We start from the raw sequence: 14795 nt of genomic DNA on the forward strand, positions 1-14795 counted from the left end.
ATTGAAATATTTTAAATAATTATTTAATATTTTCAATTATTAACTTTACATAAAAATAATTACATGTGAATTTTTACTTTAAATTAAAGTTTCATTCAAAATTTTGTTTTTTTTTTTTAATCCAAATTAAAAAAAGTCGTTGGTTCAACTGGTTTATGACCAATTTTCTGTTAACAGATTTCGTATAAATTGAATCGGATCAAATAGAAGGCCCGGCTAATTGTGTCGACTTATTAGTTCTCAGAACATTGAGAATTATTTGTGTTTTTAAAAAAATTCTTCCATTTATTATCTTTATTTTAAACTTTTATAAGAAAAGTATATGTATAATAGTTAAAATAATGATATTATCAAAAAAATTTTCTATCTCTAAGGAGAACGATAATTTTTTTTCCCTCCAAATATATATTTTACACCAACTCAAATATTACAAAAATAACTAAAATAATACAAACGTTAGGATCAAATTTCTATATATACTATCATTTCTTTAAAGTGGATTCTAATATGATTATCTTCCAATAGTTATAATAATTAATAATATTATGCGAGTGTTATTAAAATTAAAATTATATTTTTTATATTTTAATAATATTTTTTAAAAAGCATTATTTAATAATAAAAAAATTATTACTTTAATTTGAACAATATTTTTTAAAAGGGAGCCACTCCAATAAAGACGTCTAAAACGTTTTTTTTTTAAAGATATTTTTTAATAATTAAAATTTAATGCATATAATCGATTAAATCGTGTTTTTTGTCAAAATTAGGCCAGATAAATTAATTTGACCAAAAAATTAGTGAATCAAATTTTGAATCGATCTAAATTAATATTATTTTTTATAAAAAATTACTACAATACCTTTCTTATAAAAAATGACTAAAATACTCTTATTATATATATTAATTTTGATAATTTTAAATTCTAACATTTTTCTTCTCAGTCGTCATACGGAAATGATTTAGAATTTTCAATATATATATATATAGGAGTATTTTAATTATTTTTTATAATAATATAGTTATTTTTTATAAAAAAATATTAATTTATATTGGTTTAAAATTAAAGTTATTACTTTTTTAGCTAAACTGATTTGTTCAATCTAATTTTAATAAAAATAACATAGTTTAATTGATTATATATATTAAATTTTAATTTTTAAAAAATATCTTTTAAAAAAAGATGTTTTTAACATCTTTATATAAGTGGCTTCCTTTTTAAAATAATATAATTAGCATAATATAGTTATACTAAAATGACTCCTTTTTTAATACAATAACCGTTTTTTATTTAAGAACTTACTCACATACATATCTATCAAAATACCTACAAATATGTGACATATATTTAATCATAGTCTTGCACTTCCTGAGCAAAGAAAATAAATAAAAGATACAACTAAATTACACTTTTACATATCTTTACAAATCCTTGTTATTTTTTGCAATAAGGTAAAGAGGATTCTTCTTATGTTGTGTTAATCCTGGTAACACTTGAGTATCAATATCTTCTTTTTTGATTCCTTGTGGAAGCTCCCAATCAAAAGAGTAAAGAAGATTAGCAAGAATAAGGTCAAGTGAAGCAAGTGCCATATGTATACCTGGGCAAATTCTTCTACCAGCACCAAATGGAATCAGCTCGAAATGTTGTCCAAGAAAATCTATATCACTGCCTAAGAATCTCTCAGGATAAAATTCATATGGGTCTTTCCAAGCTTCAGGATCTCTATGAATAGTCCAAGCGTTCACATACACTATAGTCTTGCTTGGAATTTCATAGCCATTTATAATGCAAGTTTTGTTTGTTTCTTTTGGTATAAGTAGTGGTCCTGGTAAGTGCAATCTTAACGTTTCTTTTATTACAGCTTTAAAATAACTACACTTTTGAATATCTTCTTCTTCTAAAAAATCTTTTTGACCTCCAAAATTTCTAACTTCTTCTTGAACGTTCTTCATTACTCTTGGATTTTTTATTAGTGCCGTCATAGCCCAAACTGTTGTGGCTGCAGTTGCATCTGTTGCTGCTACAAGTATGTCCTATAAAAGAAAATTAAATAATATTAGCAAAGCAAATAAATTTAACGGTAAAAGCAGTAGTCATGGAGAATATTTACCAGTACTACAATATGTTATTATTGTGGTATATATTTACCATAACTAGATATTGTATACTTGTGATAATATTTACAGTTATCTCATGCTATGGAACTAACTACTCAATCAACTAATTTTTTTTAATAAATAAATTCAACAAATTTTAATTTTAAAATTATTATTTTATCTTTTATTTATTTTCTTTCTTTTTAATATCACAATTTCATTCACCACCATTAATTATCTACTATCACAGTCAGCTACCTCTGATAAATATAAATTTTAAATTTTAATTTCTAAATCTTAAATCTTAAATTCTATATCCTTAATCAGTTTTATATTATTTGATTTTCAAATGCTCTTTTTACTTTTATTTTGGATTTTTTTATAGCTTTTAGTTTTGAATAATTTTTATATTCATTTCTTTTTAATTGGTGATTGATTTTTAAATTAGTTGGCTAAATTAATGTCAGAATTCTTATACCTTTTCTAAATATTTTACACAATATTCATTGTATATGTTTATCATAAAATTACTTTTTTAAAAAATTTAAACTAATAAAAAAAGCACATAAAAAATTATATCTCTAATATAATTTTTTCATGCAAGAGGTTTTTTATTTAAATTTACATAAGCTTTATTTTTTTTCTTATATGTCTAAGAGATACTTGTAATTTTCTCATGCAAGAGGGTTTTTTTTTTTAATTTACATAAGCTTTATTTTTTTCTTATATGTCTCTTAGGTTAAAAAGAATTAAAACTCTAGACCTACTTTTGATAATAAAAAGAGGAGTGCTAGGGCCAGCAACTTTTGTGATCAATGATGGTTTTAATGGTATGAGATTGGTGTGAGATTTCATCCAATAGTTCACTTTTCTTTACTGGTTACATTGTTGGCTAGAATTTGAAAAAGTTGCTGGCCCTCTAGACTTTTCCCCTAAATATGTACCAACACATACACAATTATGAGTGGAAATTAAAACCATGTATTCAATGAATATACTAAAACAAGATAATAATTCAAAAGAAAGAGTACAAACCACAAACAGTGCTTTGATGTGATTAATAGTGAGGTCAAAGGATAATGAACGGTGTTTCTTCAATTGAAGCAAGACATCAATAATATCCTCTCCATTTGAAGTGTCTCTGTTAGGATCCATGTGTTCATCAATCACTTCTTGATAAAACTTATCCAACTCCTTGAAATTTTTATCAAGACGGGCATGCATTCCATTGAGTCGATCAATCCAACCCAAGAAAGGAATATAATCCGAAACAAAGAAGCCACCCAACATTGCTTGACATTCATTGAGCAAATCATGGAACCTACTCCTTTCAACTCCTTCATCTTCATACCTTCTTCCAAAGGCAATCCTACAAATAATAGTGCTTGTTAGAGAAATTATCATTTCATTCAAATTTGTCACCTTTTTTGATGATGCATGGCTTGATATTTTCTTGATCCATTTCTTGACCTCAAATTTTCTTATTGAAGAAAAGCTTGATACACGCCTAGAGCTAAGAACATGGGCTACACATACTTTTCTAGTTTCTCTCCAAAATTCATTGTATGGAGAAAAATTTATCCCTAACCCATTGTAGGTTAATTTTTGCTGACCAATTAAGTTTGGTCTTCCGGCAAATTCACGGTCATGGTTTTTCAATGCTTCTTTGGCCAACTCAGGGGATGAAATAACAATTGCTTTCCTTAGACCTAATTGAAGGGAGAATATAGGGCCATATTTCTTTGAGAGTTCAAATAGTTGAAGATAAAGGGAAGAATTATCTAATTGGTGAAGATTTCCAATTATTGGAAGGCCTTTAGGACCTGGTGGAAAAGCTTTGTTCTTGAGTGTTGTTTGTTTTTGGAAGAAGAAGAACATGAATAGGGGAAGAGTAATAAGGCATAGAATTAAGACAAGTGGTGACACCATGTTGTATGTGATGACTGGCCTCAAAGAGTGACGATGAGGAAGAGTATTATCTTAGGGTTAGAATGTTAGAACACAAAAACTCATATTTATAGAACTAATCTTTCGTACATATCATACAGAAGCTTTGTTTTGCTTCTTATTTAAATATATATAATTATTTATAGGAGAATACTCGCATGATAACATATTTATATGAAGATGACATTGTGAATCCTTAGATGATTAATCAAACATATTTAGTTAACCTTATCAACTCATCTAATGGTTCACAATGCTACTTCATGTGAAGATGTCATCATGAAAGTATTCTCCGTTTTCTTCCTTTCCTCTCCTTTTCCGTTTCTCCCTCTCTTCTCTTAACATTTCTTTCTTTCTTTTTTTTATTTGTTGAAGCTGCTGAGTACTGAGTGTTGTATTTTTGGGAAGGGGAATTAAAATATCGCCAAAAAAAATTAGGTTAGCAGCGTTTTTTTTTTTTAATTTGTGGCAAAATCAAATCAAATAGCTACTCTTTTCGCATTCACTATTGAAACTGCTGAAAATCCATCAAATAGCAACCATTATCAAAACAGCTGCTAATTATCTGCCGCTATCTTCTGTTTTTGTGGTAGAATTCCACTACATACAAAAATATATGACATAACCACAATCTTCCACTTCCTAAAAAAATTAAATAAACAGATGCAACAAACTTTAACTAAATTCCACTACCTAAGAATCTCTCGGGGATAAAATTCATATGGGTCTTTCCAAGCTTTAGGATATCTATCACTCTATGAATAGCCCAAGCATTCACGTACACATAGTATTGCTTGGAATTTTGTAGTCTTCTATAATGCACGTTTTGTTTGTCTCTTAGCTTTTTGCACAAGTAGTGATACTAGTAAATGCAATCTCAAAGTTTCTTTCAACAATACTTCTGAATATCTTCTTCTTCTAAAAAATTTTTACTGGCGAATTTGGCAATAAATTCGTCAAATAAAAAAATTGTCGTCGGATTTAGTTTTCTGACAATAAATTTGTCAGTAATAATTGGAGGAAAAATAAAAATTGGCGCGATCATTATCGTCAGATTTATCAACAAATTTATCTGCCAATAATCTGAATTAATGGAACGCTGTGTTTTGGTCATTCGCAAAGTGTTACCGTCGAATTTATTCGCCAGTAAATCCAATGGTAATCTTGCCTTAAATTTGAATCGCGAACATTCTCTCCCTCATTTCTGAACTACTCTCTCTCTCTCTCTCCCTCCCCCAACAAACCACCTCTGGCAACCAGTCCACCAAAGTTGGCCACTACCAACAACGTTCAAAGACTGCGTGGACTCCTTGCGCCGCATTAGTCGCTCTATCGCTACTATTTTCGTCGCTCCCGTCATTGCTGCCATCGTTGTTACTGCTGCTCCCTGTGTCGCCGGAGCTGCCTCCTTCCTCCCTCTAGGCATGTTGTCCTCTTCCTTCTTCCTACTATTTTTTTTAATTTATTTAAAAAAAATCTAACGCAGCCCTGCCGGTTGGCCACCGTCGCTGCCACTTCGTCGTTCATGCTGCCACCATCACTACAAGAAAAAAGGCCTGTCGGCACACTTTTTTCTTGCCACATTTTTAAAGCGTGGCTAAAAGTGGTCAATGGCTACGCTTTTTATGAGGGTGGCCACTAATTTATGATTTGGTCACAGTTTTTTTTTTTTTATTTCGGCATGCTTTTATGAGGGTGACAACTAAATAGTAATTTGGCCAGCTTTTTTTTTCACGCTTCAAAAGCATGGCCATAGAGGAAAACATGCAGGCTTTTAAAGCGTGCCAATAGAGTTATGTTATGGTGACATTTGTAAAATTCTGTCGCCATGCTTTTTATTGCCACACTTCAAAAGCATGGCCTAAAAGTATCAATCGGCACGCTTTTGAAGCGTGACTAATTTTTTTGTCACTTTTTAAAAGCGTACCCATTTCCTATCCTTTATATATTTAAGGTTTAGAAACCCTAATTCCCAATTTCCGTCCCTCCCTCTCCTCTCAGTCTTCTCATCTCTTCACTCAACTCATTCAACCCTAACACAACCCCAACAATGCCGATGTCTCCCTCTCTCAACCTATCACAGTGCCTCCCTCCAACCCGTCGTAACACCTCTATCCAATCCTCCCTTGTCGCTCATCCCTCGCGCCGTTGGCTTCGGTGGCGCCATTTTGCATTGGTGTGCGTAGCTTTTGCTTACTTCATCTCCGACCGCAGTTGGAAGAAGAAGAAACCGATTATGAAGAAAAGCAGAGGAGTGGTTGATGCAGTTGGCAACACTCCTTTGATCCGAATCAACAGCCTCTCCAATGCTACTAACTGCCAAGTAAGCACAATCATAATCAAATTCATTCTTTCTTCTCTCTCTGCTTTCAATTCAGCTCACATACTTACTTTTCTCATACGAAAGGGCCCACAAGCCAGGCCCTAGTAGCTAAAAATCATTGGGAACCAAGGAAAGGATCAGAGTCATCAAGGGGAGTGGAACTCGGGTCTGTTGCAGGAGTCGGAAGGGTTGAAGGGATCTCTTCAGCAGCAGAAGTCGGAGCTTCAGAAGAGCTCGACAGGAATCCTTCCTGTTGCTCCACCTCACGGGGAGGAGACTTAACAATTTGTTGCCCACGAGTCTTCATCTCAGAATTGGTTTCAGGACGAGGAGGAGAGACAATTGCCCCATCAATGACAACTTTGTCTGGATGGAGGGGTGAAAGGTCCAAGTCAGGAGCGATGATCCCGACTTGTTCCTTGATGAACACCCTGAAGGCATCCTCCGAGCTCTCAACAATCGAATCTCTAAGTCCTGATAGGCCTCCCGATTCAGCTCTAGCTGCTTCTGCAGATCAAAATTCTCAGAAAAAAGCCTAACATAATTCTGCTCTGCCTTTTCCTTCAACCCCTCAGCCATGGCACACTGGCCCATCAATTTTTTCTCCCTCTCCTGGAGATGGGCAAGCTCTTCCTGCAACCAGGCATTCTCCCCCGGCATCCTCTTCTCCTCTTCCTGATATAAGATAATCCTCCCCTCAAGATCCTCTAGGGATTTCCTAGAAGCACTTAAGAAAGCCTTGTCCAAAATATCAAGAAGAGAGGAACAAACTCCGACAGCTCAAATCGCCCCTCAAATCAGAACCTGAAGATGATTTCGAAGAGAAGCATCATCCATAGAAAACTGACTATGAGGGATGATGTGCTTTTTTGCAAATTTAAGACCATTAAACCCAATCTCTCCAGCTATAGGGGAGCCGGATTTCGAGGTCTTGCGCTTCTTCTTCTCAGGTTCTGAAGAAGGATGAGCTGGGGGAACAGAGGTAGGAGGAGAAAGAGAGGAGGTAGTAGTAGGATTTACCATGATTGGCCTGGAAGAGAAGCCTCTTTGAAGCTCCGGCCTTTGCAGCATCAGCTCGGGCACGGACCTTCCTCTTTGCTTCCTGGACGTTTTGATAGGCAGCACTTGATCCACTTTTCACCATTTCTGAAAGAAAAAATAAAAGTTAATCAGCTTACAAAATCAGAGGAAAACACATCACAAGTCGGAACTCGTTAAAAAAAGCTACAAAGAAACAAAAACTACCTAGCTCGGATTGGATGAAGCTCAGAGGGCCAATGAGGAATTTCTTAGTATCTAGATTTGGAGCTCTCCCCCAGGCCTCTCGAAAAAATCCAACAATGGCCTCCTCTACCTCATCCAAATTATCCAGGCTATATTTTTCAACGCGAGAGGCCTCCGACCAGTACAGAGAAAATTGGGGCTGGCTGTTCTAACTCAAGAAAAAAGGATGGTGGCCTTCTACGGCCTGGACCTTGAAGAAAAAGTTTTTAAAGTCGTGAAAGGACTCGTCAAAAATGAAAAAAACTTTCTGACCTTGAATAGCCTGGAAAGACACCCACTGCTGTTTGTTTTGTTTATTGGAGGCACTGAAAGGTTTAGTCAAATGAAAGAGATAGAAGAAGATTTTTAAAGAGGTCGGAAATTCGAGCTCTTGGCTAACAAGTTGGTAGATCCTCATAAAACCCCAAGAATTGGGATGAAGCTGGGTAGGGACAACTTAGCAGTGGGACAAAACTTCTATTTGAAAATCAGAAAAAGGAAGAAAAATTCCCAAACGGGTAAAAAGGCAGTCGTACATAAAGAAAAAAATGAGAATCAGAATCAGTAAATCTCCCATAGCAAACCCGGTCCTCAGGATCCGGGGCTACTAATTCATTCTTGGGCTCGTCAGCCTCAAGGCTACAAATCCTATGATGGGTGCGAAGCTCAGTTATGAAGTCAGTATCCACTAGAGATTTCTCAATAAGTACAGAATCATTTACCCATCTCAAGAGGGTTTTAGGGATATGAGAAGACATTTTTCGACAAATGAGGGAGTGTGTATAAAAGTAATAAAACCTACAAGGAAAAATAAAATCATTAAAAAACAGGGCTCCCAAAAACAAGACAGTTTCTTCCGAAAGCAAATAAGAAAAAGAATCACCAGGCGGCAACAAAAGCGATTTCTAATACACATGCAAAAAATTCTAAAGCCTCGCATCGCAAATAAAGGGACAGTAAAGTCATAAAACTTCCCTCAAACATGCAAGTACACCAAACAGAAATAAAAAAAGCACTACACAAATGACAAGGGAAGGTAAAAAAAGAACCAATCTTTTCTGTAGAATCGAAGAGAAGCAGTCACGGTGAAAGCGACGAAGCACCCGAGAACGGAAGATCAAAAGAAATTTTTGTGTAAAAAAGAGTGAGAGAGCAACAAAGAAACTTCGAAGAGAAGACAAAAAAAACAAAGAAAGAAGAGGGAAAAGTATTTATAACAGACTAGGGCATAATAGTAAAACGACGTAGTCATTAAAGAAACGCACTGTCACCAATGTAACTGCCACCACATGTAAATGCAAAATCCCAAACGGATGCGATATTTGATTAGATACGACACTTGATAAATTCAAAATCACGTCGGTTTTAAACTAAAATCACGTCGTCTTTCGACTTGAATGGACCCGAGTTTAATTATTATTCGAATCCAACTCATAGCTAAGAGATCGGACTCAAGTAGGGACACTATTCATACCCTGACCCAATATTATGGCCCAAACCCAAGTAAGCCAAAAAGGCCCAATCCAAAGGTTAGCCCTTACCACCTAGCCGACCTCTCCAAAGAGGTCGGGTGCAATATAAGCTCCTCCCCAAAGAGGTCGGGTTCAACATGAGTTGACAGATAACGCTTATTCAAATAGGTAACTGTCCCCTAAAATATTTCATCCACTTCTAGAAGAGATATCTCAACAACCCTAAGATAAAGGTCAGAAATGGAACTACTCCAATGGTGATTATTGGATCATCACCCATAAATACACTGGCACACTCAGGTAAACCTAAGTTCCAATATTCTCTAAACCTGCTTACTTCCTTGCTAACTTAGGCATCGGAGTGTCTTTGCAGGTACCACTCCCATTCCTTCAAACACATAACTCGGACGGCGGCTTCCGAACGCGAATAAGTCGGAGACCACCTTCCTCTAACGTTTGAGCCAATCCTTCAAACTCAATCCACCTATCTCAGATTACCTACGTAATATTGATTAAACGCAAAAAATGGTAGATTATTTCTAAAGAAAAAGAAAACCTTATTTGTACTATGATCATAATCTACAATTTTATATACACTATAGTTCATATTAACTTTTACTTTTGAATTTTTTCCCTTTGTATATAATAGTACAAATCAATCACAATCTAAACTTGTGGCTGTGGGACTCCATCGGTCCATCCTGTGTCTAAAAATAATTGGATCCACTCGACAGGGATGAAGACATGAAGTGGACGGGGAAACTAAACATATTCATATATATTACATAAAAAAAATTATAATTAATTAGTATCTTGGTAAATTTTATATATTAAATACTCTAACTAGTACTCTTAAAACACTTATTAGCATAAGAGGAGTGCTACACATACAAGTTATTTGGTTTACAAGTCATACAAGATAGGAGAAACTTAACAAAAAGTACGCTGACCTATATACGATTTCTATGGCGTGCTTCGCGTTCCTCCTTCTCCTCCTCCTCTTCCTTCTTCTCCTTCTTCTTCTCCTACTCTTCTTCTTCTTCCTCCATGAAAACGAGTTTCTTGCCAAATTTGATTTCCTTCGTGCGTTCTCTCTTTGCCTTTTCATTCATTGTTTTATCTGCGTTTATCACTGGTATTCTTGTTTCGTTTTTTTTCGATTTTCATGGTTTCTGAAATCAAGCTTTGAAATCGTTTTGACTTCAGAAATACACCCAAACGATTACAGAAATACATCCAAACGGTTACAGAAATACACCCAAACAATTACAGAAATTCACCCAAACGATTATAGAAATACACCCAAAAGATTATAGAAATACATCCAAAGGATTACAAAAATACACCCAAAGAATTTAAAAAATACACCTAAAATTCGTTGAAGTACACCTTATACATAATTCAGAACTCTTCCTCTTTCTCCTCCTCATCTTCTATTGCTTCTTCTTCTTTATTTTCTTATTTCATATTCTCATAATTCTTTTTAGGAGGAAAAAATAAACAAAGAATAAAAAAATACATAATGTTGCAAAATCAAAAGAAGAACGAGGAGAAACACGACGATGAAGATGAAACACTTCAAAAACGAAGAAAAAGAGGCATAAAAAAAAAAAAGAAAAAAATATAAATAACTTGTATGACTTGTATGGAAAACACTTGTATGTAAAAAATTTCTCTTAGCATAATTATAAAAATGTTTTCCATAGTTTCATTTGTATCTAATAAAATAGATTCTCTGAAAGCACTAGATTGAGACCACCCATATACATTTTATATTTATAAGAGGATGGGACCACATATAATTTATTTACGTGCACACATGCAATTTTGGTCCCTTGATGTGATGTTGATGCACTGATGCACAAATATTATTTTTTATGGTAAAAAATAACTAAATGTTAATAAAAATGCTATCAATAATTTGTTAACAATTAGATGGTTGCCAAAAATAATTATATTAAATATAACCATTGACTGTCAAGATTGTTAAACATTTTTATTAATAATTAATAACTATAAAAAGTATATTTGAACATCTTTTTTGGTAGTAGTTTAGTGATCATAAAAAATATTCTTCTGAAATAATTAAATTTTTACAATTAATTATTGATGTCAATATAATGATGCTAAATTTTGTGGCAATGAAAGATGGAATTATGTGTGAAGGAGAACCACCCCAAACATGAAAGTTATAAATATTTACCCAAAAAGGGAAAAAGAAAATAAATTAAAGAAGCTAGATTATGTTCCGGATCAAGTTGATAGCATGTTGAGAGTTTGAGACTTACCACTGTGGTTTTTCTCAAAATTTCTCAGACTAATTAGTAAATAATATAAATAAATCCTCTTCCTCCTTAAAAATACAAGTGGTTTCCGTTTTTCTCATTATCTTTGATAGACAAGCCAGGACTTTTTCCAAATCCCCATATATAATGCATAACCATTTTTCATTAAGAACTTATTCACATACATCTATTAATACATCTTACATTGATCCTATAATTACAAGCAAATTTATATGACATACATATTATTTAACCATAGTCTTACACTTTCATAAGAAAATTAAATAAAAGATACAACAAACTTGAACTAAGTTACACGATGGGCTATACATACACATATATATAAATAAATATTGCCTAAAATTACTCATCATATGATACGATCTTTTTTTTTTTGCAGCGGTTTCTTTTAACCACTACAGAATATCCGCCGCTATCTCCCAAATTTATTGTAGTGTATACTAACTCTTATTTTTTGCAATAAGATAAAGAGGATTCTTCTTATGTTGTGTTATTCCCGGCAACATTTGAGTATCAATATCTTCTTTTTTCATTCCTTCTGGAAGTTCCCAATCAAAAGAGTAAAGAAGATTAGCAAGAATAAGATCAAGTGAAGCAAGTCCCATATGCATACCCGGGCAAATTCTTCGACCAGCACCAAATGGAATCAACTCAAAATGTTGTCCAAGAAAATCTATATCACTACCTAAGAATCTCTCAGGATAAAATTCATATGGGTCTTTCCAAGCTTCAGGATCTCTATGAATAGCCCAAGCATTCACATACACTATAGTCTTGCTTGGAATTTCGTACCCATTTATAATGCAAGTTTTGTTTGTCTCTCTTGGTACAAGTAGTGGTGTTGGTAAGTGCAATCTTAAAGTTTCTTTCATTACTGCCTTAAAATAGCTACACTTTTGAATATCTTCTTCTTCTAAGAAATCTTTTTGACCCCCAAAATTTCTAACTTCTTCTTGAACTTTCTTCATTACTCTTGGATTTTTTATTAGTGCTGTCATAGCCCAAACTGTTGTAGCTGCAGTTGTATCTGTTGCTGCTACAAGTGTGTCCTATAAAAGAAAACTAAATAAAATTAGCTAAAAGAATTTTTGAAACATTAAAGAGACGCCTTATAAGTCACCAAAAAAACAAAAAAGAGACGCCTTATATATACAAAAAATCTTACTTGTACTTAACATTTTTTTTAGTTTTATAGAAAATATTTCATTTTAATCATAGGAAAAATGATAAATAAATGTATTGATGCATTCACGGTTGATTTTGTGCCTCTGGAGCTTGTACTTATTCTCTAGATTATTGACCTTGTTCTTATACTGCTGTCATGTAGGACATTTCGTTAATTATTTATCTTTGTCTTCCAGTGGGACTAAATTGAAATTAAATGAAACTTCCTTGGATTCAAATAGGACACTTTAAACCTTAAAGACCAAAATAGAATTACGCCCAAATATAGGGGACCAATTTAGTACTTTACTCTTAAAATAATTAATTTTACTCCAACTAATTCCAATTAAAATTATAAAATCTAGTTGATAATGAGAATAATAAATAATAATGAGAATAAGATTTTAATTTAATTTGTATGAATAAGCTAATAAGTCTTTTAATTTATGAAAGTCCATTGAAGTCTAAATCTAAAAGGTTAATATATAAAATTAAAAATGATTGAATAAATACAAAAAATGAGAGTTGATGCTAGGAGCGTAAAATAAAAATATAAAACTTAAAGCAGTTGAACTACATTTATTTTTTTATATTAATACTACTAACTCTTTTATAAAAATTTTAAACTAGGAGAGTCATGGTCCCTGTTGTCTGAACTAAGTTTCACCCCTGATTATTTTGTTACTTTTTTATATATTAATTTTTTTGGATAGGTTTTTTATATATTTATTACTTCCAAAAGTTTATTATGTTTTTGTCAAATAATTTAAATTGATAATGAAACTCATGAATATATAAATACAAAATAAAAGTACGAACAGGATAATAATTCAAAAGAAAAGAGTACAAACCACAAACAGTGCTTTGATGTGATCAATAGTGAGGTCAAAGGATAATGAACGGTGTTTCTTCAATTGAAGCAAGACATCAATAATATCCTCTCCATTTGAAGTGTCTCTGTTAGGATCCATGTGTTCATCAATCACTTCTTGATAAAACTTATCCAACTCCTTGAAAATTTTATCAAGACGGGCATGCATTCCATTGAGTCGATCAATCCAACCCAAGAAAGGAATATAATCCGAAACAAAGAAGCTAGCCATCATTGCTTGACATTCATTGAGCAAATCATGGAACCTACTCTTTTCAACTCCTTCATCTTCATACCTTTTACCAAAGGCAATCCTACAAATAATAGTGCTTGTTAGAGAAATTATCATTTCATTCAAATTTGTCACCTTTTTTGATGATGCATGGCTTGATATTTTCTTGATCCATTGCTCGACCTCAAATTTTCTTATTGAAGAAAAGCTTGATACACGCCTAGAGCTAAGAACATGGGTTACACATACTTTTCTAATTTCTCTCCAAAATTCATTGTATGGAGAAAAAATCATCTCTAACCCGTTGTAGGTTAATTTTTGCTGACCAATTAAGTTTGGTCTTCCGGCAAATTCACGGTCATGATTTTTCAATGCTTCTTTGGCCAACTCAGGGGATGAAATAACAATTGCTTTCCTTAGACCTAATTGAAGGGAGAATATAGGGCCATATTTCTTTGAGAGTTCAAATAGTTGAAGATAAAGGGAAGAATCATCTAATTGGTGAAGATTTCCAATTATTGGAAGGCCTCTAGGACCTGGTGGAAAAGCTTTGTTCTTGAGTGTTGTTTGTTTTTGGAAGAAGAAGAACATGAATAAGGGAAGAGTAATAAGGCATAGAATTAGGACAAGTGGTGACACCATGTTGTATGTGATGACTGGCCTCAAAGAGTGACGATGAGGAAGAGTATTATCTTAGGGTTAGAATATTAGAACACAAACACTCATATTTATAGAACTGATCTTTCGTACATATCATTCATAAGTTTTGTTTGCTTCTTATTTAGACTAATATTTTATTTTTACATTAATTTTATTTTTATACTATTAAGATTAGAATTTAAAATTTAATATTTTAAATTTAAAATATTGACTAAAAATAATAAATTTTATTAGTCACATATATAGTATTGTTTTTATTGCTTTAACATTTCATGAAGAGAAAAAACAAAAAATACTTCATAATTATTATACTGAAATATAGGAATATCAAATATATTAAATTACTAACATAAGAGGATTTTATGGAAAAGAAAAAATTAAAAATTTTAATGGTTTTTCAATACGTTTAACTTATTTAATAAAAATTTATTATAAGTAACTTAACAAGTATTCTTAA

General features: G+C 32.7%; 2 protein-coding genes across 2 annotated transcripts; both read right to left on the reverse strand.

Moving 5' to 3' along the window:
- Window positions 1–1316: 1316 nt before the first annotated feature.
- LOC107625909 (cytochrome P450 83B1) lies at window positions 1317–4156 on the reverse strand. Its single transcript, XM_016328641.3, has 2 exons — window positions 3136–4156; window positions 1317–2037 (listed from the first exon to the last, which is right to left on the reverse strand). Exons 1-2 carry the CDS (start codon window positions 4027–4029, stop codon window positions 1423–1425), a joined length of 1509 nt encoding a protein of 502 aa, XP_016184127.1. The 5' UTR covers window positions 4030–4156; the 3' UTR covers window positions 1317–1422.
- A 7359-nt stretch (window positions 4157–11515) lies between these two features.
- Window positions 11516–14428, reverse strand: LOC107625910 (cytochrome P450 83B1). Its single transcript, XM_016328642.3, has 2 exons — window positions 13427–14428; window positions 11516–12460 (listed from the first exon to the last, which is right to left on the reverse strand). The coding sequence occupies exons 1-2, from the start codon at window positions 14318–14320 to the stop codon at window positions 11852–11854; spliced, it is 1503 nt and encodes a 500-aa protein (XP_016184128.1). The 5' UTR covers window positions 14321–14428; the 3' UTR covers window positions 11516–11851.
- Between the last annotated feature and the right edge of the window lie 367 nt (window positions 14429–14795).

Source organism: Arachis ipaensis, chromosome B2 (genome assembly GCF_059453495.1).
Source record: "Arachis ipaensis isolate K30076 ecotype BB chromosome B2, ASM5945349v1, whole genome shotgun sequence".
Classification (NCBI taxonomy): Eukaryota; Viridiplantae; Streptophyta; class Magnoliopsida; order Fabales; family Fabaceae; genus Arachis; species Arachis ipaensis.